Source organism: Choloepus didactylus, chromosome 14 (assembly GCF_015220235.1).
Source record: "Choloepus didactylus isolate mChoDid1 chromosome 14, mChoDid1.pri, whole genome shotgun sequence".
In the NCBI taxonomy this organism is placed as follows: Eukaryota; Metazoa; Chordata; class Mammalia; order Pilosa; family Megalonychidae; genus Choloepus; species Choloepus didactylus.
The window spans coordinates 12,973,031-12,997,569 of record NC_051320.1 but is presented as its reverse complement, the minus strand read 5'-3'; the positions used below and the strand labels follow the sequence as shown (position 1 = coordinate 12,997,569).

Here is a 24,539-nt window from a genome sequence, read left to right as displayed (position 1 = left end):
CTAGTGTACAAGTTAAATCAAAGATCCTTATACTTTGGATTCCCAGTTTTCATTAAGTCTACAAATAGACACTGGCTCACATCTATCACCAACAAGTCAAATGTTTCTTTCTAATGAACTGACCATAACATTCCAAAGTTCTGAAATGGCCAGCAGACCATAGGAAGACATTTCTTTAGGCTCCTGTTTGAAACCAAAAGCTCCATGAAACCACTGGCCTTGATTCAGGGCCACAGCTCCTTTCCTTTCAGACGGACTGGGGTTACAAAACTTCACGAAGCTCCTAAAGTCCCACTCTCTCAATGGAGGACATTCAAATCTCCGCCCCACATAGACAGCCTCCATTATCTGTGTCAAGTGTGATACCAGTTTAGCAGACTGCAGCTTTCTCCACTTCCTGAGCCCCTTCTACACATTATCTAGAGCCTCATCCATCCACATAATCTTTCCTTTTGCTGTGGAGCAGCAGTTTTCAGGCCATGGTCCTGGAACCCTGGGAGTTGGATAGAGCCCCTCAGGGGCCAGCAAAGAGAGGGTGAGGAAAGGGTGGGAAAGGCAGAGCTGTTAGACCTTTTCCCTTCCTCCTGTTCAACTGCAGCCCTTTGACTTCTTTCTACAGTAAATATCGGAGCTGCAGATCATTTCTGCACTTCCTACTCAGATAAGGAGCCTACAAGCTTGCCAAGCTCTGGTAGAGGAGATGAGGGCCAAGCAGAAGACTTCATTGCACACCTCTACTTTACACCATAAGGTGTTTCTTTCCTGCTTCCACCAATAGGCTCGGAGGTGTTTTTGCACATTCTTCTTTGTTTGACTTGATTTTACCAACACCTCCTTGAGTTAGGAATTACCATTCCAGATTTTATATGAAAGAAATCATCCAGCCAAGGTACAGGACTTCCTGAAAAGAGGTGCCAGGACACAAGCTCTGCTCTGCAGGTGTTGAACTCCTGTTCTTTCCCCAATACTGTATTCCAGAGTAAGATCCCATTCCCACCTTACTTAAAATACCCCACCTGGGTGCTAATTCATTCCTTTGAGCTCATATTCCCAAAAAGGCTGTTATCAATTTCCCAATGAAAAGAGGGTTGAGGGAAGAGATGGTTGTCAGAAATGAAGACTGTGAAGATCACCCTTTCCTAGAACTTCAACAATTCTCTTGCATTACACTGGGCTTTGAAATCCAGAGCCTACCCCACATGAATGACCCATGGCCAGTAGAGAGAAACAAAACAACTGAACATGACTAATGGAGAGAATGAAGCTACTGAAGTCAATGGCTGGCATCATTCAAATGTGCACTTCCTTGATACACAAGGTACACTGTCTGTGTTCCTGGGTAACTTCCTTCTGCTCTTGAAAATACCTCAGGAAACATGCAGTTCCAAAGTAAATTTGCAACTTTTAGGGTAGTATTGGAAATACTGCAAATGAATATTTCTCGGAATCTTAATGAAATATCCAACAAGCAGTGAGAAGGGGAAGAGTAGGAAAGGAATACAGTTCCTCAGTTTTCAAGAACACCAAGGACTTAAAAGTATCAGTACATTAGATAAGTAAAATGAACACCACCTGTGTTCATTTAAAAGGTACTGTGCTTAAACTGCATGAAATTGCTTTTCCAAAATGCCCAGCAAAGTGATCATTTCAGCTGCATTTTTTTCCTATCACTGTTGAGAAATGAATTTGATAAATATAAAGAAGTTAACTGGTCCTTCTAGGAGATGACATCGAAATCAAAACCAGAAACATGCACATACATTTCTTATGAAACACCCATTAATGTCTTCCAAGGAAGTGTATTTCTGAATCTCTTTTTCTCATAAGCATGACTGGGAAACATTCAAAGGAAATGCCTACTTTGAAGACACTTTCATCATGAATTGGAAGCAGGGAGTCTGGACAATTTTACAATGCACTCTGGACTTTTGATACTTTACCTGCGCAGAAAAGTCAATTAACTTTGGAAGCAGGACCCTGCCGCCTTCATCGCTCTTCAGGAAATCCAGCAAACTGCCTGTTTATAGAGTAAGAACAAGTTAGTGTAGTTCAGATATACAAGGGGGAAAAAAGAAACCTCCAGACAGAATTCAAACGATCATCACTATTATGGGATAAAAACCCACAGTACTGACTGACCTTGCAATTCTGTACAGTTACAGAGGCTTTTCCTAAGGTTTGTCAAAATCCATCCCCTCCAACCTATTATCATAGACCTGATGTAAAAAGCAGTGCATGCTCCAGGTAAGAAAGGGTGGCTACTACTTTTCTCCCTACAGGTGTCTGAAAGCAATGTCCTTTTGGAGCACTTTGAACCTGCCACCGTGATACACTTACAGCAACCACCCGGCCTTTAGCAAGCTCCTTGGGAACAGAACCCAGCAAGTACTCAAGAGAGTTTACCCATAGCAGGTGCTCGGCTATACCCACTCTCATCTGGATCTAGCAAAAAGCATAGAATTTGGCACATGCCCTAGGTGCTCAATAAATATTTGATGAATGAACTGTGCTTTGGAAAAAGTTAGACCTACCAGAAAAGGACTGTGCCAGTAGACAAAACTCCCACTTCTTTATGGCTTCTTCTCTCAAACAAGACAAAGCACCCTGTCTTTTTTTCCTTGAGATTAAAGAACCAACCTAACCATAGCCTTGGACAGTCCAAGGCTCAGGTTCCTTGCCTATAAAGGGAGCCCGTACTACCACTTTTATCAGAACTATGGTGAAGACACAATCAGATGATGGATTTAATGCTCTGTATGTGGTGCCTGCCAAGTCATTAGATCCTCAATAAACATTATGTGATCTCACTCATGACATGTGAACAAAGAGCACTTACCTCTCAGATTACTGAAAAGATTAAATGAAACCATCCATGTAAGGCACAAAGAACAGTCTGGTATTCAGCAAATGCTCAATAAATTTTGGTCATTGTTAATCAGGAGAAACTCATGTTTACATTTACAGTTAAGAATAATAGTAATATAATCATATTAATGAATTAATTATTTCAATAAGAGTTACAGAACCCCTGCAAAGCGTTAGTCCCCAAGCCTAGTTTCTGGACTATAGCTACTTAAGCCATGAGGACTAAATTTTTTTTCTTTTTAAACAATGTCCTTTTCTTTGAAGCACTCTGAGTGACTACTATTCTGAAATATTAGATACGAAAAAGTAATATGCATTTTTCTAGCTGTTTTAAAAATAAGAACATTTTACAATGACACTCCACTCATTTTTAAAAATTATTTGAATATTTTCGGAACATTTAAATATTTTACATTTAGTTTTCCAACTCACACTTGATGTGTAATTTTTAAAAGAAAATGTTTACTGTGGTAATGTACATACAACATAAAATTTCCCATTTTAGCCACTCTGATGTATATAATTCAGAGCTGATATGAAATTTCTGAAAGCAGCCAATGACGGGGTGGGGCACGCACTCACCTTTGGCCATGTACTCAGTTATGATGTAAATGGGCTCCTCTTTGGTGACCACAGCATAGAGCCTCACCAATTTGTCATGCTGAAGGGTCTTCATGAGGTTTGCCTCTTCTAAGAATGCTTGCACAGACATAGTGCCTGGCTTCAGGGTTTTTACAGCCACTTTGGTGCTGTTATTATAGTAACCTAGGAAGGAAGAAGAAAGCAGGGCCTGCCTTATCAAACAGGAAATTTGAAAACTTCACTTTGTACACACAGATTTACAAGAAAATTAAGGTGTAGATAGAAAATGCACTATATACAATTCTATATAGTGTTACCATTAAGGAAAGCTGGGTGAAGGATAATGTGAGAATTCTCTGCACTATCTCTACAACCTTTCCTGTAAAAAAATCTAAAATCATTCCAAAATCAAAAGTTTTTTGAAAAGAAATCTGAAAATGCTATTTACACTCCACCATGGGGACTAACATTTTCCTCTAATTAATGAAATGTTCTTTATCCAAGATCAACAAAAAAACAGTACAAAAAACCCTACATATTCTATAATACCTGCCTACAGCCATCCTCACCTAAAAATATATGTATATTTTATATACAAAACATATATATAAGCAATGGTCTGGAAGAAAATACAACAAAATGTGAATACCAGCTATCTCTGATGTGTGATTATGAGTGATCTCAATCTTGTTCAACATACCTTTAACTATTTACCAAATTTTCAACAGTGAAAATATATTATTTTTATAGTCAGAAAAAAAGTATTACACTTTTTAAAAATTACTTACATGTACTAACTTTAAAGTACAATATGCTGTCAAGTAAGCATTTCCCAAAGTTTTCAATGAACTGGATTTGGGTGATTCTCCATGAAAAGTGATCTGTGTTGAAAGGTGTGGGAAACACTGCCTGCTACATTCCCTCCCCATGCCCATCCCCATGCCCAGGAGAGGTGGCACATACATGTGCATTTTAAGGACTGGAGAAGGCCTTCAGAAGTTAAGAAAACCCTCTGTGGTTCTCTTGGCATTTCCTACACTTTCTTGACTACAGCATGCTTTTTCACGTACCTTTTCACAACCTGTGGAACCAAAGGTCTAGGGAACACACTTGGGGAAATCTTGGCTTTTTAATACATTTTCTCTAGGGCACCACTTTTTGGGAACTGCCTCAATGAAGGGCTTAATTTGAGCTTGATATTCTCCTGGGAAAGCTTTTTCTCAGTAGTTTGACAAAGCAGTGATATAATCATGTTCTCCTTTCCTTCTCTTGGAAGTGTGGGGAAAAAAAATGAGGAGGAGTGGCTAGCTGATGGTACCATGAATCTGCCTATCGTCACTTCTACCTCAGGTGTTGTGGTTTTAGAGTTCCTGTCCAAAGAATAAAGCAACTCAAAGAAACAGTGATGGGAAGGTGTATAATCCCCTTCTGTAGATCAAAACATGTTAATGATCATCAAGACTGATTTCTCTCTTACATTCTGCTTTGCTTTGTACTTAGTAGTAGCTTACAGGGCTCTAGAGAAAAAGGAAGAATCTACTATCAAATAAGTGTGGAGAAGAAGAAGTGATAAGAAGTGGACAAAAAACTGCCCCAGGTCCTTTTCAAAAAACACAACCTATACAAAATAATCAAATCATAAATATATTAATTTGATTTGCAATCTAATCACAATCACAAACGTCATAGTCTTTAGCTCATAAGAGTAACTAACTTTAATTACTTTACTCCACCAAAAAGAGCCTTTTAATATTAACATTTGAATCAAGAGAAATCCATTGTAATTTTTTTTTAAACTTTATAAATGGTTCCTCAATTACATAAGTATATCTGTGGTTACAATAAAGGCATACAAAGAAAATATACACTATGAGATATATATAACCAGCAGAGAACTAGTACCAGAATATATAAAGAGTTCCTATAAATCAATAAGAAAAATCAAAACTAGGCAAAAGGCTTGACTGGGCATTTCAAAAAGAAGAAATCCAAATGACTAATAAACATATGATAAGTACTTTATCTTATTAGTAATCAGAGAAATGCATATAACATCATAAGGAGAAACCACTATCTAACTTGACAAAAATTAAAAAGTCTGACAATACAAAGTGAGCACCAGTCCCCTCATAAGGAAATGGGGAAAGCTTCCCTAAGTCCTTCTCTGTTTTTTTCCCAAGCACTAGTGAAATTTCCTGTTTTTAACAATATCCTAAGGGGCCTAATGAAGGATGTTGACAGAGCGGTCAGTCTCCCTTCAGGTACAATTATCTTGGGTGACTAAACATTGGCTGTGTCCTGAGGCCCACATCGTAGGTACAACAATGGAATACAAAAACTCTCCTACATTGCTAGCAAATGGCTAAACTGGAACAACTGCTTGGGAAAATAATTTGGCAGTTGGCGCTTCATATATATTATGATTTAGAAAATCCACTCCTAGATATTTACTCCAGAGAAACTCATGTACCCTTGCACCAAGAATGTCCAGAGTAGCAGTGTTCACAGAAGCCAAAAACTGGAACCAACTGCAGTTCCATCGATAAGCAGGGAAAAGAATGGATAAGCTATAGTACACTTTGCACACTCATACAACACAATGCTAAACAGCAATGAAGAAGAATGAACTACAGCTACACCCCCAAACATGGATGGATCACACAAACATAATATTGGGTAAAAGAGGCAAGACACACAAGTGTACATTAGATGTGATTCATAAAATCCAAAAATAGGCAAAACTCAACAATCTTGTTTAGGGATGCATACATAAGCAGTAAAACCATAAAGAAACACTAGGAAATTATCACAAAAGTTAAAACAGTGGTGGCCTCTGGGTGACAGGCAGGTTTGTGGCTGGGAAGGGGTAGATGGGAGGATCAGGGTGCTGTCAAAATTCAGCACTGGTTTCCACTTTGTTATTCTTTATTAAATTGAATACTGATGACAGATGCACTTTTCTGCCTGCTTGTTCTATGGCACAGCAATAAAAGTTAAGGAAAAACAAAAGCCCCCCTTTGTCAAAAAAGCAATGAAGCTCAGTGAGACATTTCCATAACATAAAATGATGGGTAAAGGATGAAAGAGAAAGGAAAAAAAAAACTTTCCAAGGGTAAGGAAAGTACTTATCAGGAAATAATGCAGCTGCTAAAGATATTAAAAATGCCAATAAGGAGTTTGAGGTGAACAATGACTAAAACAGCTGTGTCAAACAGAGCTCAAGAGCGGCAGCAGCTTCTGCTAAATGGTCACTTAGGGCGGTGACATTTAAACACTAGGGCCGACTTTCACAGTTGCTTGGTAAGCCTTTTATTCAGCACGGAGGATCAAATCTGACTTTACCCAGTAGTCTGCAGTCTCAATTATTCTAGTCATGGAGCTCTGAATTGTCATTATGAACCGAAAATGACATTAAAAAATTTTTTTCAAGGTGGTAAAGAATTTCTTGTGGAAAACCACTCTGCCACAGTTAAAGAAGGCTGATATGACAACTTGAGAAAGCCCAATTCCAGCTGTGACTAATAGTACTAGCTAAGTAGCACAAAATGGAGGTTTTGTTTTTTTTTTTTTTTAAATGCACATAGTTGATTTTGGATGTTGGCTGGTGATTAATTTCAATGCGGCTGGCTCAAATGAGAATAGATCAAGCAAAATTCAATTCAAAATAAATTTCTGTTTTTCCACAGAAAAGAGGAAACATCATACTTAGCTTTACTGTTCAGCCTCTTCTCTCAGAATATAACAATCCACAGAGGAAAACATGTCACCCAAGAGAGATGTCAAAGGGATCACACAAACAAGAGGAAACAGCTTGAGGCAGAAACACCTCTGTCTTTTATCCCCACCCAGCCCCTTTCCCCAAAGAACAGTCACTTCCTAACATTTGTTTACTATATTTTCAGACAAAAAAAATTCAGGCCATAAAATGTCACTGGTAGTTGATGACTTATTCCTCATGTGCAACAAAATATCTACTTACTTAGTTAACAGTGACATAATCTCCAATTGGCTATTCCTTTTTCCTATCAGTGAGAAAAGCTAGGTTGCTTAACTCTTGAAAAATAAAAGCTACCTGCTGGTGGCTCTAAATTGCACATATCTTGCTATTATTCAAGCCCTTGGATAATCAGAATATGCAACATGAATACTCAATGGGGGACGGGATATCTATCCTTAGACCTCTGCTTCATAACATCACATCTCCAATTGCTATGCTTTTGGTTTTATTCCCAGAATTCCTCTGCTAATTGTACTCAACTTAAGAAGCAGCTCCCTGACTGACAACCAAACTCAGAAACATGTCAACAAAAGATCATAGGCCAACACTTCCTTTCCTTTTCTCTCCTTTCCTTCCTTCCTCTTCCTCTTTCCCTCCCTTCCTTTAATACAAAGACTAAAAGGAGAAAAGAACAATTAAAAGACAAACAAGTATCGCTGTCAATGTTCTGGTAGTGATACTGTTCTATAGTTTCACAAGATGCTTCATTGGGGTATCTAGGTAAACAGTCACATGGGATCTCTCTGTATTTTAGACACAGACACACACACACACACACACACACACCAGCTTCATCAAGATGTAATTCATATACCATAAAATTCACCTATATAAAGAATACAATTCAATGGTTTTTAGTATATGCATAAAGTTGTACAACTGTGGTAGGTTGAATTATGTACCCCAGAAAAACATGTTCTTAGTCTTAATCCATTCCTGTGGGTGTGAACCCAATGTAAATAGGACCTTTTAAAGATGTTAGTTTTAGTTAAGGTGAGGCCAACTGAAATCAGGATGGGTCTTAGTCTTATTACTGGAGGCCTTATAGAGAAGGCCACAGGGAGAAAGTCTCCAAGGAGGTGTAAAAGCTGGAAGTCAATGGAATCTGGAGAAAAAGGAGAAGACATCGAAGACATCACCATGTGCATGTGCCATGTGACAGAAAAGTCAAAGGTCTCAAGGATCACTAGTAGCCAGCCCCAGAATGCCATGGTCTTTGGGGAGAAAGCATCCCCTTGCTGATGTTTCATTTTTGGACGTCTCCTAGTCTCAAAATTGGGAGACAAAAAATTCCTGCTGTTTAAGCCAATCCATTGTGTGTGATCAGTCACAGCAGCCTGGCAGACTAAGACAGTGTTCTCGATGCATCATTTTAGCCCAAGCTTGGGACACAGCTGGAGCTCTCAGCTGTGTCTGTGGCTGCCTGCCCTGGCCTGCATGCCTGCTCATAGTGTCCTCAGTTTCTTTGGAATGGATAAGGCAGGCGGGGAAATAGTGTCTCTGAACACTACCATCACAGAGCCTATAAAGAGGTTACCATTCAAGAAAATACAAGAGGACTTGGTTTCTTGATCATGATCTCTTTCCCCTCAAACTGGTAACTTCCTAGGTCAGCAGACGGTTCTAACCAATTTCCTGCTTCTCTATTAGGCTACTTTCTTTAGCTTTCTAATGCTTGCTGCTCATGAATCTGGTCCAGAGGCAAAATCTGCACTACACCCTCTCCATTCCATTCCTGACATTGTCCAGAAGGTGTATTTGACAACCTGGTCAAAACAGAATTTCTGATGCCACACAGCCATCCTGGCAGGAAGAGGATTTTTTTTTAACAGCATTATTGAAATTTAGTTCACATATATAAAATCCACTCAAGCCATTGGATTTGAATGCATCTGTTCACAGTTATTTATTGCTCAGGTACAAATGCCATGTGGTTCTCTGTCTTTATTCTGGCTTCATAGCTAAACACTGCAAAGTTGAAACAAAATCCCAAATCATCACTTTCTACAAAGGGCTCTGTTTTAGAATGGATGTGCACAAACTGATTAAGCTCCAACTACTTTTCTCTTCATGACACATATGCAATTCCTTCACCAGCAAATATCCATGAATCTAACTGGATTACTTATAGCTTAGATTCATGATTCAAACTGGAGTAAACCGATTGACATATAGCTTCCAGTGACTATGGTCAACTATGGCAAAATGAAAACAATAAAAATAGAGTGCACAGAGCCAAGCTCTGTGGGAAACACTCCAAGAACATAATTTCAACCTTCCTTTCAGCAACTGATAAGACAGCTTGTTGCCCATTATATTGATGGGGAAACTGAGACTCAGGTCAAATGAACTTGCAGAGAGCTTAGCAAGTGTTTGAGTCCAGATCTCTCAGATGCCAGAACAGCTTGTTTCTCTCACTGCCTAGAATGGCCATGAACAATCTGCTTATCTGATTCTCAGTATCTCCATTTATCAAATAATGACAATAATACCTATCTTAGAGTATTCCTGCAATGAGTGAGATAATCTAAGAAAATATTCCCAGAATGGGGCCTGTAGACACTTTATAGCCAGTATGTTCTTTTATCCTCCCATTTTTCTTCCTCCCCTTCTTCACACTGCACCACCTCCTTCCCACGCAAAGCCATGGTAAGAACACAGAGGAAAGAGTGCTGAGATGGACTCAGAGACCCAGAGTACAATTAAATGGAATCATGGTAATGTTTTCTCTTGCCAGTACTCTCAATGAGGAGACAGTCTTGAACCGGAAGGCCAGGAAAAGAGGGTAAAAGTCCCTGGTTACTAAACTTAAGCTGGAAGGATTGAGGCATGGCAGGAGGACAGGAAAGACTGCAGCTTTTTTGAGAAGCTATGGCTTCCGAGAGGGAAGAGAATTCAAAATAAGCATCTGGAGAAAGTTCTTCTGGGGCTCAGTATATTTACAATCTTAAAGAATCTCCCACAGATTATTTATGAATTACAAAGAGGATGAAAAGGTAACACATAGTGGATAAATCTGGTGGACCATCTCAACCAAAATCAAACAAAATAACACCAATAACAGAACTAACTAATATCATGTGTCTTCTGATGGGTACACTGAGAACACAACATCAGTTTGGTACCTAAAGAATGTTAATGCATAAATGCACAATCCAAGTCAAGTCCTGAGTTAACATCAGAAAAATCCAAATTGAGGGACAGTCTACAAAACAACTGACCTGTGCTTTACAAAATGTCAGTTTTGTGAAAGATATACATAGGCTGAGGGACCATTCCAGATCAAAGGAGACTAAAGACACACCAACTAAATGCAAACACATGATCCTATACTGGGGGAAAATAGCTATGAGAACAACACATGGGAAAGGAGGAAATTTGAATATAGACTCTACATTTGACAATACTATGTATTAATGTTGAGTTTCTTGAATGTGATCATTATAATGTGTAAGACAATGGCCCTACACTCAGAAGATACTTGCTTAAGTAATTGGGGGATGAAGAGTCATCACATTTGCAACATACTCTCAAATGTTCAATAACGAAAACAGTATGTGTGAGTGTATGTATATAAAAGGTAAAGCAAATATCACAAAATTTTAACTGGTGAATGTAGCTGAAGGGTATACAATGTTCATTACACTCTTTCAGCTCCCTACATGTGGAGTTGAAAAAAAAACCCAAATATTAAGAAGTAAACACAAATATTTTGGCAGGGGAAAGACTACGGGAAATCATTTTTTAAAAATGAGTTGATAATGGTTTGGAAATTTCTCAAAAAGTTAAACATAGAGTTACCATATGACCCAGAAATTCCACTCCTAGGTATATACCAAAGAGAACTAAGAGCAGGGACATCTATACACATATTCATAGCAGCATTATTCACAACAGCCAAAAAGGAGAAACAACCCAGATGTTCAACAACAGATGAATAGAGAAGCAACCATGGTCTTTCCATGCAATGGAATATTATTCACCCACAAAAAGGAATGAAGCGCCGATACATGCCACAACATGGATGAACTTTGAAAACATTATGCTACGTGAAAGAAGCCAGACACAAAAGGTCACACGTTCTCTGATTCCATTTATATGAAATATCCGGAGTAGGTGAATCCATAGAAACAGAAAGCAGACTGGTGGTTGCCAGGGGCTGGGGAAAAGGTGGGAATGGGGAGGGACTGCTCAGTGGGTAATGGCGCTTCCTTTTGAGGTGATGAAAATGGTTTTTTTTTTTGGCTTTTGTAAAGGGGATTTATTTGGTTACAAAGTTACAGTTCTAAGGTCATAGAAGTGTCCAGACTAAGGCATCAACAAGAGGATACCTTCAGTGAAGAACGGCTGATGGCAACCGGAACACCTGTCAGGTGGGAAGGCACATGGCTAGCATCTGCTTGTCCTTTGCTCCTGGGTTGTGCTTCAAAATGGCTTTTTCCAAAATGTCTCTGGGCTTCTGTTTTTCGCTCCTCTCTCTCAGCTCCTGTGAGTCCTTGCTTCCTTTTCCCAGTGCATTTCTCTCTAAGCATCTGGAGGTCCTCTCTTAGTTTCTCTGGGGTAAACTCTGGGCTTCATCTCTTAGCATCTCCAAATATCTTTCTGTCTTCATCTCTAAGCATCTCCAAGTATCAGTGTCTGTGTCAGCTCTTGAGCTCTCTTAAGTACTCCAGTGAACTAATTAAGACCTACCCAGAATGGATGGGGTCACACCTCCATAGAATTAATCTAATCAAAAGGTCTTGCCAACAGTTGGGTGAGTCACATCTCCATGGAAACAATCAAAAGGTTTTGGATTAAAAGATCATGGCTCTTCTGGGGTCCATAACAGTTTCAAACCAGCACACCAACCCTTGCTATGTCTTGGCTCTCAATCACTTCTTGACTTTCTCCTCCTTATTCAATGTTCAATACCTAATTAAATTTATCTATCTATCTAACATCTCTCTCTCTTTACTGACTCATTCCTATCAGCATATAAACATGGGTCTGGTATTAAACAACAGAAACAAGTCAAAAAACCCCTCAAGAGCTACAGCCTGTTTCTCAAGAAAGTGTTCTAAAGTGGCTTTGGCCTCCACTGCTCAGCTTGTCAAGGCCGCAGATCTCTTCCATGTTGCTAAATTCAATAGCCACTTCTTCCTCACTTCACTCAACTTCTGAGCAGCCAGCATTCACCAGAAAACCATTTTCCCACTTCTTGGAGTACTCTCTTTTCTTGGTTTCTGTGACTTCTGGTTTTTTCTCAGCTCATTCTTACCCTCTTTTTGTTATCTCTTTCTTTTCTACCCAACCTCAGAATGCTGGGTTTTTTTGAGGATCTCCTTTCTCTCCACACACTCTCCTGATGTTATTGCACCAGTTACTGTGGATTTTAACACCTTTAGGTAGATGAGGTGCAATCCACATCTCCGGCCAGGACCTCTTTTCTAAGCTCCAGACTCAAAGAGCTAACTACCTACTTAACATCTCCACGAGAATTTCTCATACACATCTTTAATTCAAAATATCTGTTTTAGTCAGGGTTCTCCAGGGAAAGAGAACCAACAGGATATATGTATGCACACACACACATATATATACACACATATATATAAAATACATATTATACAAATAGAAGACAATAATTTGTGAATTGTAACTCCACTATTTACTTCCTACATGATATAAAATACACAAACTCTAATGACATATCAGTGGTTTTGAACTCAATGTAAAATATGTAAGTTTTGACAAGAACTATATAAAGGTGGGGGAATGGAAGAGTATAGGAGCATAGTTTATGTGTCCTCTTGAAGTTAAGTTGGTATCCAAGAAAAACAAGATTGTTATGGATTTAAGAGTTTAATTTTAAGCCCCACAGCAAACACAAATAAATTATCAGAGAATATGACCATAGAGATGAAAAGTAGAGTTTGGGTTAAGAGAAATGGGGCAAGGGGCAATGGGGAGTTAAGAAATGAGTGTAGGGTTGCTGTTTGAAGTGAAGGGAAATTTCTAGTAATGGATGGTGGGAAAGAGATAGCACGACAACATTCTAAATGTGATTAATCCCACTAATGGAAGGCTAGGGAGGGGGTAGAATGGGAAGATTTAGGCTGTATACATGTTTCCACAATTGAGGAAAGAAAAAAAAAAGGACAGTCTAAATAGATGACAACTGAATGCCAAGGATGACCCTGGATGGGATCTGAGGATGGACGACAGGAGGCTCAAAGGGACACATTTGAGGCATAGGGAAAAAAAAAAAAAAAAGGAAATATAGAATGAGGGACTGCTCAGTGGGTAATGGCATTTCCTTTTGGGGTGAAGAAAATGTTTTGGAACTAGGTAGAGGATGGTGGTTGTACAATTTTGTGTGTGTACTAAATGCTACGGCAGTGTTCACTTTAAAAATGATTAACTGTATGTGATATGAAGTTCACCTCAATTTAAAACAAAGAGAGAGCAGATTGAGAGAGAAGGACATTATGAACAAGGCAGCAGAGTGCGATGGGAAGAGACCACAACTAAGTGAGCACTCAATCCTGTGAATCTGCTATTGGAACGGACAGAGAGGGCACCTGATGATCTGAAATATGCCAACCAAAAGGAAGAATGGGGGACTGGGCACTTGTAATTTACCTGAATGCTGTAAATTTGTACACAAAGACCTACAGGAGAGTAAGAATTCACTATATGCTCAGTAAGTATCTACTATACTTAAAAAACACTTAGGTTAAAGTGGCACCAACAAGAGAAATTTGGCAAGGCTGCGATCCCAGGAGCCAAGATTTTGGAAGGAAAATCTCTCCTTCATGGATTGCTAAGTGAGTATGTGAAATTAGCCTTTGGCCACAGCATGCTAGAGGCATCTTCAGTTTCCAGCTAGCTGGGAGCTGGACATTTTTAAAACCATCTGCTCCTTCTTCTCTTCAGAAATCATGTTTGCTTTATTCACCCAAAGCTGGCATACAGAGAGTGATGTAGTAAGATCTGCGTGATCTAGCCCACTATCTTTTCTAGAAGTAATCATGTTTTTTTATTAGAACCATGGAGAGAACATGATGCTTTAAATTTTTTTTGCTTTTTAAAAAATTCTTATCACAAAAGAAATTCATATTTACTACAAAAACTTCAGAAAAGACAGATGGGCAAAAAGAATCCTCCAGTGAAGAGCACTGCTATAATTTTAGTGTACTTCTTGCCAGCCTGAGAACACACCAAGAAACAATCAATTCATGATGGAGTGTTGGGCATGTTTAAGAACTTTCCTGGTGACCCTCAAATGGCAATAAATGTGAGGCTTCCTATAAAATCTACTAATAAGGATGGTCTAAACCCATGTGCATCTTTCTCTGAGATGGAAGCACATTTCCAGCATTTAGAAAGTGTGTCCAGAGAATCTGGTGACAAGTAAAACACGAAAGAGTAGACAGAACAATCAGGATAAATACCTACTGCTCTCCTCTTTGTAAATGCCAATCCTAAAAGTGGATTACTATGTCACAAGAAAGAGAGTCTAATCAAGTTAAGTAGATTTGAAAAATTCTCTGCACAAAATACATTGATGGATGGATGAACAGATGGATGAATGGATAGAAGAAAGAAAGAAAGAAAAAGGAAGGAGGGAGGGAGGGAGGGAAAATGTGGCAAAATGTTAAAAGTTGGTGGACGAGGGTATTTGGTTGGCGGTATGTCGGTTCTCTGAATGTGTTTTTGTTATTTTTGCGGCTGTCCTGTATGTTTGAAATTATTTCAAAATAAAAATTATTTAAAAACAAAACAAAACAAAAACCTCTCTTCAGGTCAGTTTCCCTGTTGGATAAGGAAAAGCCAAAGAAGTGATGCTTCTCAGTGCTTGGCTAAGACAGACAGAAACTATCTCGAGCCCCTTTACTCTCCTGTTGCAGTGTCCGGAGTGGATGCGAGCTTAGCATTGCACACTCACCCATCCAGACTTCTCCAAACTGGCCAGCGCCCAGCCTCTTCACCAACTTAATGGACTCGCGTGGAATCTCCCAAGCGTCTTTGTCCCACGGTTTCTGTGGCTTGGGACTAATACATGCCTTCTCCAATCTTCTGCACAAGCCATCTGACTGCTCTAATGTGAAAGGGAAAAAAGTTTAAAAATTATATTTTGTATTCCACAAGACTGATAAAGAAAAGTCAGGACTATTAGTCTTATAATTTCTGACCTGCCGTAGTCTACAAACCCAAAATGCTTATGGAATATTCTTAGAATAATCATGACTTCTTGAAATTCTTAAATGGAAAGACAATCTAAAGTATGCTTGCTTTTATTCATTAGTACTGCTAAAATATAAAAACAAAACAAAACAAATAAACAAAGGATGGTAGGGTTATAACACTTAACAACTGTCATTTCAGATTACTAAACGCTCATAAATCTCACAGGACCCTTGTGGGTGCAGGAGCTCGGTTTCATCACCACTGGACCTCCAGCCCCAAGAGAACAGGGTGCAAACACAGCCAGTGCTCAATACATACGCTGAATGAATGAGTGACGACAGAGGCGGAGGGAGCAGGCCACAAAATCTGGGGTGCCTTGTTCTCTCCACATCTGTGACCTCAGCTTAAACAAATCTATAATGTGTATCCCCTTAGAGCAGGTTGCAGAACAAGCAATACAGGTGATGGAAAAGCTTTGGCAATGGATGGGGGTGTCAGTAGCACAACATTGTGAATGTAATTAACACCACTGGACTGCATGCTTGAAACTGGTATGCTGTATATATGTTATCACAATAAAATTAAAAAAAAAATTTAATTTTAATTTTAGAAAAAGAAAATAAGGAAGCAGTAGCAGTAGTTGTCCACTCCTACTGATTTCAATCACACAGGAAATCACCCTAAAGATGGGTCATGGTTACAGTTTAACAGGGCAGGATAGCAGAACTGGGGACAGAAGAACATTGATCTGTCATATTTATATATTTTGGTGTGTTGTTTCTGATTTCTTTTACCAAGAGTATGTATGACTTTTACACACACCCACAACACACACACACAACATTCAAAGACACAGATCTGCAAGTCTCATTCCTATTTCATATATTTAAAGATGCATGGTAAAACTACACACAACATGAAAACAATATTTATTTTGTCTTGTTAATTTTCAAATGCCAACTCTCAGATGGCCTGGACTAGGTGGGAAGGGCTGTGGTAATTATTCACAAAGATCAAATCTTACTTTGAATTTATATTTAGGGAACACAACACCCTGCCCCCCGCAAAAAAAGAAATATGATGCGAAAAACTTTTAATACAAAAATCATGTTTAATGCCGTATACTTATCACCACATGCATACTTTGTTTTGCCTGTCCTGCAATCTTCACTTACTTTGGTAATGCTTAATCATGTCACTGATACAGGGAAAAGTGATTCGCGGAGAGATGTAGTAGCCGCCATTGTCTAGACTCCTAATTTTGTAGTGCTTGATAACATCACCATGCAGAGGGTCAAAATCTCTGACGGACAGAGAGTAGCTTCCTAAGAGAGAGAAGTGGATGTACAGGTTACATTTCCATTTTACAAATAAGATCTGCATTGCACAACACTGTGGTAGATCTTTTGCCATATAAAATTATACAAAATATAAATTATGCAAATAATGCAAAATTTTACAGTCCTTTAAAAATTCTAGTTGACAAATGAAGCTAGCATAGAGCATACCAACATGCCCTTTTCCTTCTTCATGAGAGCTTATTATTTTTACTATTTAGCTGAATTGAAGATATTTTGATTTTCTGCCTCTTAAAATCTGAGAATTTACTCTAAATAATACTAGAGGAAGCTCAGCAAACATAATGCATGGTAAGACATGGCCATTAATCATGCTTGCTTCCTATATTATTTTTGGTAGTGAAACTAATAATTTGAGTTTATTGGTTATCAAACTACAAAACTTTCACTACCAGAACATAATATGTTCTTCTTTTCAAGTCATTCTAAGATAGTTTCTAAAAACGATTTCCTAAGTCGTGTTTTAATAAGGGGCCTTAAACTATTTCCTACCTTTTAATGTTTCACTTTCTCTGATAAGAAAAGCTCCAGCACTGTTTCCTGGAGCCAGAAGCTGCCTTTCGGCATCTTTCCTTGTTATATCCTTGAAAAACCACCTGAAAAGACATATAAGCATTTCAGAGATGTTACGTTCCTGGGAAGGAAAAGTCGAAGAATAAAGATGTCTAACTGCAGCAAACACAACCATCAAAAGAACACAATGTTGTAAGGACTTACTCTTCTGTCTCTAAGGTATTGACTTTGGCTACGTAGTTGCTGGGGATAAAACCTTCTCTCTTTGTTGAAAGGGATTTTGCTTTCCACCATTCTCCATGTCTGAAATAGAAAGATACATCAGAAAGTGTTTCTATTCAATGACACAAAAACTATGACAGCTATTGTCTTAAGAGTTTTGTTTGTTCGGGGGGTTGGAAGAGGATGAGGAAGATCCCTGGAGATTCAGAATCTGAGTGGGAAAATTCACTCCTCTTGCCAAAATAAAAAATGTTTAGAGACTTAAGCAAAGGAAAATAGCCATATAACTTCAGTGTGCCAACAAGAGTTGGCAGAAATGGTTCCTATCTTCCAGAAGCGAGACACACCATCTCCTAGGATGTCTAAGAAATGCTTTAGGGTCCTGATAGAAATTAGAGTCAAGTGAGTAATCGGTGATAGTGTTAGAAACTCCTTTGTTAAAATACCTTGTCTCCAAACATACAGACGCCATGAAAAATGAACAGAAAACATATAACACTTCCAAGCAGGTGAGCCACATCACATCACCGTGTGTGAGCCCTCAACAAGGACAGGTAGGGAGCCAGGGAGAAGGCTGGGCTGGTACCCCAGGAGCAGGTAAGCCAGTGACAGAGGGAAGAAACCAATAAACTTCAACTACATTCCTCTTCAAATTCCACCGACAAAAGGATCCTTGTCTGCCAGACCCAAAGCAAAACTATAACACTTAACTACTGCCTACTACATATTAGGAAGTCCAAAATTATTTATTTTTACATTTATTTACACACATACAAATCGAACCCTCACATCAACCCCATTCTCGCTGGGTGAGTAAAGAAATCACGGCATATTGTTGCTCAGATGTGGCCCTCTCTCTCTCTAACTGAGCCATCTCGACAGGTGAACTCGCTGCCCTCCCCCCTACATGGGACCCGACTCCCATGGGTGTAAATCTCCCTGGCAACGCAGAATATGACTCCCAGGGATGAATGTGGACCCAGCATCGTGGGACTGAGAGTAACTTCTTGACCAAAAGGGGGATGCAAAATGAGACGAAATAGTTTCAGTGGCTGAGAGATTCCAAATGGAGTCGAGAGGTCACTCTGGTGGACATTCTTATGCACTATATAGATAACACCTCTTAGGTTTTAATGTATTGGAATAGCTAGAAGTAAATTCCTGAAACTACCAAACTCCAACCCAGCAGTCTGGAGTCCTGAAGACAATTATATAATAATGTAGATTACAAGGGGTGACAGTGTGATTGTGAAGACCTTGTGGATCACACCCCCTTTATCTAGTGTATGGATGAGTGAAGGAATGGGGATAAAAACTAAAGGACAAATGGGGTGGGATGGGGGGATGATTTGGGTGTTCTTTTTTCACTTTTATTTTTTATTCTTGTTCTGGTTCTTTCTGATGTAAGGAAAATGTTCAGAGATAGATTGTGGTGATGAACGCATAACTATGTTATCATACTGTGGACAGTGGATTGTATATCATGGATGATTGTATGGTGTGTGAATGTATTTCAATAAAACTGAATTTAATAAAAAAAAAAAAAATGTTGAGTGTGAACCTTAGACTAATTATCTTGAAGAACTAAAGATACAAGTTTCTGGGTGCTCATATTCCAGTGGAGGAGATACCTAAACTGGAAGGAAGGACTTTACTTGTTTGGAATAAAAATGCTATATTTCAATTAAAAAAAAAAAAAAAAAAGAAATCAGGGCATAGACTTGAAGTGGCTTCTCAAGGTCACACAGTGATCAACTGGCATCGCTGGGCTCAGGCTCAAGTTGACGCTCAAAGGTCAACCACCCTGCCCTCAACCACTGGACACCTGATACTTTATAAGGGGGTCTCCCTCCCGTAACTCTATTTGGCAGGCCAGGGAGATAATCTAGGCAGGCTTAGCAGGAAAAGCAGGCTAGAATGAAAGTATTTAGAGTTCCCGATTCTGAGTTGTATCCTGAGACCCTGTGTTCTAGGAACACCACATGTCTATGAGTCAGCAGGAGGGGATCAAGGAAATGACCCTGTGTCTTCACGGAAGTGCTGCAGCTGCTGAGCATGGACTTTTCACTGGCTGCCCACAGACAAAACCAAGTTGGGCCCCATAAACCCAGTCTGAGTTTGAGTAAATATTTAAAAAAATGTTTAATTAATACAATGTTAAATTAATATTAATTTAATTGAACTTATAATTAGCAATTAATTGTTAGTTCTTTCATTAATAGGTGATAAGTTTTTCATTTTTAAATTTAACTTCTAAATTAACTTAAATTGTTGAATTAATATTAACTAATAATTAACTTGATTAATTATAAATTTACATTTTAAATTTTAGAGTTTTATATCCATTTAACCCAATGTTAAATTAACAATGAGTTAATGGATTTAATTAATAATTAACTGATCATTTGCTTAACTGGTTAGCCTTAAATTTAATTTTAAATTCAATTTTCAAGTTTTAAAATTTTAAATGCAAATGCCACATAGATCTAAACTTCTTAAAATGGTGCACCTGGATGGATAAAGAAAGAACTGGGTATCCACCTTCAAAAGGAAACCTCCGGGAGAGGGCTCACAGCCAAACTCAACCGGAAGATTCCTCTGACCCGCGTCCTTCCACCCCGGAAGCGGAAGCGGATGCCCGGAAGTCTCAGGCCCAGAGCGGAAGGGGTGTGGCTGTTACTCGGAGACCACTGCGGGGGAGAATCTGCTGGGTTTCCCTGACTTGAACCGAGAGCGGTAGCGGGGCGTGGCGTAGTTGTACTTACTCCTCCAGAACTTTCATTTTCTCTCCTTTCTTGAAAGACAAGTCATCGGGATGGATGCCATCATAGGGGTACAGGGCAATCACGATGTCCCCTTGCTCCTCTGGATCTAGAAATGAAGAACAGAAACGCAGACCTTGAAGGTATCATCAGCAGAACCGTTAGCGCAAACCCTCACAGGGCACGAAGATGAAGATGCCCTCAAGAGAGGAACAGCTGGAATAGTGGCATGGGTTTCCCACCCGGTGCAGTTCATGGTCACAGAGAGTAAAATTCAGCACACACTGTGCAAAACATTTGCAATCTCTAAAAATTAATCCCAACTCTGTATTTTAAAAAATGAACACATCCAGGAAGACAGCCTTATAGAGGCTCTAAGATTAAATGGGGGGAAATGAACTCTGCTGCCATGAAATCTTACCTTTAGTTTGAAACCTCTGTCCTGGCAAAAGCTGAGATTCTGGTACCTAAGAGAGAACAGTTGTTAGAAGAAAAATACATATATCCGTTTAGCTTTTCTTAACTCGCATCCATGTGGTAGGTTAGATCACTTTCCCTAACAGTAGCAAATGTGGTTTGGATTTGATTATTAAGCTGAAAAGGAGAGGAGTACAAAGAAAAGATTCCTGTAGGGCTATGCTAGGAAACATAGCTCAGGGAAATGGGCTCTTCTTCTGACGGCATCATCTGTTTGGGGTGACAGGGAAGGAATGAGGATTTGAGCGGGGGCTGCTGGACATTTACACAATCATAATCCCCACTCCTTGTTTGGCTACATAGCCCTAATGTTATTTGCAGTGGTAATTTGCCCAGCTAAATGACCAAACTCTCTAGCTTCCTATCTGATCCAGCTTTCTTGAGCTGACCTGATCCTACAAGGGAGATGGAACGGCATCCCCTGTATTTCAGTTGGGAGGTGAATTCTCAGGAAGGGTTCTCACTAACTTTTAAATCCAGTTCCTTTTTCTTGCAGGGACAATGGCAAGGCTGTATAAAGCCTCTGGAACTGTTGAAAGCAGACACCTGCAAACGACGTAACTTTCCTCTCTCTCTTTGACTCAAGTGATCTAATGGAATGGGACCAAAGAGTTTGCACCAAAATTTTAATATCTGATGAAAGTCATCCCATAAAAATCTCCATTTCAGTGAGGGGAGAAAAAAAATTACTTTATTTTGATACTGGCAAATCCCCACGTCCACAATAACCATCAATACTTATTTCAGGAAAGTTTATATGATTTTTTAAATCATTGAGGTCTGCATAATTAGGATGTATGATCTGTTTTCTATGATATAGAGGAAACAGAAGATGAGCAATGAATGAGATCATTTTGAAAGCAGCAAGCTAATTTGCAAATATCAAAGGGTCCTTAATTTTAATATGTTTGAATATGCTTTTCATAAGCATGTATGTAACTCATCTACCGTCATTCTATTTTTTTCTTTTAAGTCTCTTCCTAAAGTGTTCTTGAACTTCCATGAATTCTCCATCATCAGATTTTCCTTGCAATCCATGGCGTGCCTTTTATTTTTTCACACCTGTGGCCAGAGCTTAGAGTGTTATCTGTGGCCATGGAAAGAGACCAGACTAAGCAGCTCATGAAAGGGTGGCATCCATGAAAATAGAGGTCACTTACTATATGGAGGCAGGGAGCAATTGCTAACCTATTTACTACCTCTCTTTTCTAACTTAATTTCTAATCTAATTTACTCTTGATAGTATATTGTCCCATGATGTGACAAGAAACATGAAAAAAAATGAAGTGCAAATTTGTACTTTTCTCTTTTGCTTTTCTGAGTAAATGATGGGTTTGCTCATCATTTAAAAAAAAAAAAAAACTTTTTAAAGGGTTTTAAAGCATTTAAATCTATAGCACATGGTACCAGAAGAAAAACAGGTCCTTTTTATGAGAACTTGGAAGTCTATCATAAGAAAATTATGTGTGATGATTCCAATTTTTCGTACATTACTTTACCTTCTGTTGATCATTTTTACATAACATATAATTCTACAATTATACATATTGCATTTTTGAATGTTTCATTTATATATTTATTATTGCTAAATTATTGTAGCTATTAATAATCTTACACCTTGAGCTTCTTTATATAAAATTACAATGTTAATTTATCTATCCAGAACATTATGTGTGTCAGAGCTTACTATTATAATGTATTCACTCTTAATCCCCACTTCTTTTGATAAGGCCAACTCTGATTTATCAGTCCTCAACAATGGCATGTGACTTTTACATATGTTGGATATATTTGACCTAAAGAATAATGGGAAAAAGTATGGAGAGGGGAGCAGAAGGGCTTCACAATGATAATAATAAAATTCCAAGGCCTTTAAAAATATGTCAGCCTAGAGGAAGTATGAAAACTTTTAATAAAGGCATGTGGGCTAACCTGGATTAAACTGTTCCCAGCTTAAATGCTGAGGAATTCCATAAAAATGGGAAGACATATACAGTTCAGAGAATGCATGGAAAAGATTTAGGATCCAAAATAAAAGACATTTAAATCTGTAATTATCCAAAGCTCTTTTACTCCTTTCCATGAAATATAATATTAGTATGTTTCTTTGCCAACCATTTCCCAAATGCATCAAATAACACATCACTCATATAAAATTTCTGATGCAAGGTCAAGAGACAGAATTGGCCATGTTTTTTCTTAATCTTTTAATTCATTATTATAAGTAATTTTTAATTAATTGAGGCAATGACAGGATCGGATGGGATGATACGTCAAAGGACATATTGGCACATATTTTAGCTTTTCACCTGAATCCACCCTTTCCTTTTACTTCCAGACAACTCTGCTAAACCTACTACCTATTCTAAGTCACACAATTTTTTTTTTTTAATAAAAAGAGTTGGGTCTTAAGATCAGTGATATGAAAAACGATTTCCTCCATACATAGCAAGGTAACTAGAGGCAGCTTTATTGCACGATTGCCAATAAGTGGTCTGGTTATCCCTAAAATGTTTACAGACTCTGCCAAGGATTCAATTACAAAGCCTATCAAAAATTATTTGAGGCCCAAGGAATCAACGTGAATTTGTACATGCACATGTTATAGACTGGTTTGTCAATTATAGGAGCCATGCTTTGATCCTGCTGTTGAACTCTCCCCTGAGACTATCTACTTACTGGCCTTTGCTGTTTATTGGACGTTGGATCTCTCACATAAATAGTTCGGTCAGTATTACGTACTGGTTGGGTCTTCAAATCTACTCCATCGTCATTCAGATTGTCTTTCCTTTTTGATTTTATACATCCCATATTTCCTGTTGGAATACAAAAGCAATGATATCTTCTTACCACTCTGGAACTGGCTTCAAAGCACCCAAATCTCTCCCCAACAGAAGAGTAAATATATACTCTTTATTTCTTTATCATACACTGATTAACACACCCAGTATGGAGACTGTCCACAAACTGGTTTGCTTGTTCATTCACTCATTCATTCAATGAATACTGATTTAGCGTCAATTTTGTGTCAGCAAGATATCATTTCTAAAGATGCTCATATTGTTGTGGGGAAGATGTGTGAATGAAAACTACAACACAACGTGGCGAGTCCATGACAGAAGATGCACAGGACCTCAGAAAGGACATTTCACCCAGCCAGGAGGGAAAGGAAGTGGTGGGGGGAGGGAACTTTCTGCAAGAAATGTTCTGTGAGTTGAAAGAGGAGGGATGGAAGCCAGGTGTCAAAACCGGTAAAGGTATTCCCAGTGAAGAAGGAACTTCACATACGAAGGCTATGACCACGAGATAATTTGGCCCCTTCAGGGAACTAGTTCAATCTGGAACATGACACGCATTTCAGAGAGAGTACTGTGGCGGCAGCGTGCAAGGTGAATGAGGGGCTCGAGACTTTAAGGACAGGCATGACTAAGAGCTGGAAAGGAAACAGCCTGGTTCCCACTGAATGGGGCTGGGGACGTAGGAAGATGATGGCAGCTTCAGCAAGACTAGATGTAAAAGAGGAGGCCCAAGTTTGGGAGAAAAGATGTTCATGGGAACATCCAGATGATCAAGTCCAGTGGACTTCCAAGTAAGATTTGTGACCCAGAAATAGGAGAGATTTCGGAGCTACAGGCACCAAAGATGGCATCGGCCAGCCTCGATTGTCAACCGACTGTGGAGGGAGAATGCCCTGTGAGAGAACTGTTCAACTGTGCTCCTATATCGCTAAACTCATTCATTTATTCAGTAAACACTTAGGATATGCAGAGATATGTTAAGCACCCTGGGGAGTAAAAGATGATTAAAAAG

General features: G+C 38.9%; 1 protein-coding gene and 1 non-coding gene across 5 annotated transcripts in view; both read right to left on the bottom strand.

The window, feature by feature from the left end:
• The window catches only part of LYN (LYN proto-oncogene, Src family tyrosine kinase), a 129,393-nt gene that overhangs the window by 40,889 nt on the left and 63,965 nt on the right, over positions 1–24,539 (bottom strand). For 2 of the 4 annotated variants that reach the window (XM_037802929.1, XM_037802930.1), the window contains exons 2-10: positions 23,409–23,545; positions 20,674–20,719; positions 20,256–20,361; positions 17,473–17,571; positions 17,248–17,351; positions 16,573–16,722; positions 15,156–15,308; positions 3,448–3,630; positions 1,941–2,017 (exon numbers count right to left, since the gene is read on the bottom strand). In XM_037802929.1, the coding sequence (XP_037658857.1) occupies positions 1,941–2,017; positions 3,448–3,630; positions 15,156–15,308; positions 16,573–16,722; positions 17,248–17,351; positions 17,473–17,571; positions 20,256–20,361; positions 20,674–20,719; positions 23,409–23,540 (1,050 nt within the window). In that variant the 5' untranslated portion in view covers positions 23,541–23,545. The remainder of the gene's footprint in view (positions 1–1,940; positions 2,018–3,447; positions 3,631–15,155; positions 15,309–16,572; positions 16,723–17,247; positions 17,352–17,472; positions 17,572–20,255; positions 20,362–20,673; positions 20,720–23,408; positions 23,546–24,539) is intronic. The other 2 variants (XM_037802931.1, XM_037802932.1) reach the window with 1 other exon arrangement.
• On the bottom strand, positions 99–234 carry LOC119509723. Its single transcript, XR_005211780.1, has one exon. It is a non-coding gene; the product is annotated as a small nucleolar RNA SNORA2/SNORA34 family (small nucleolar RNA).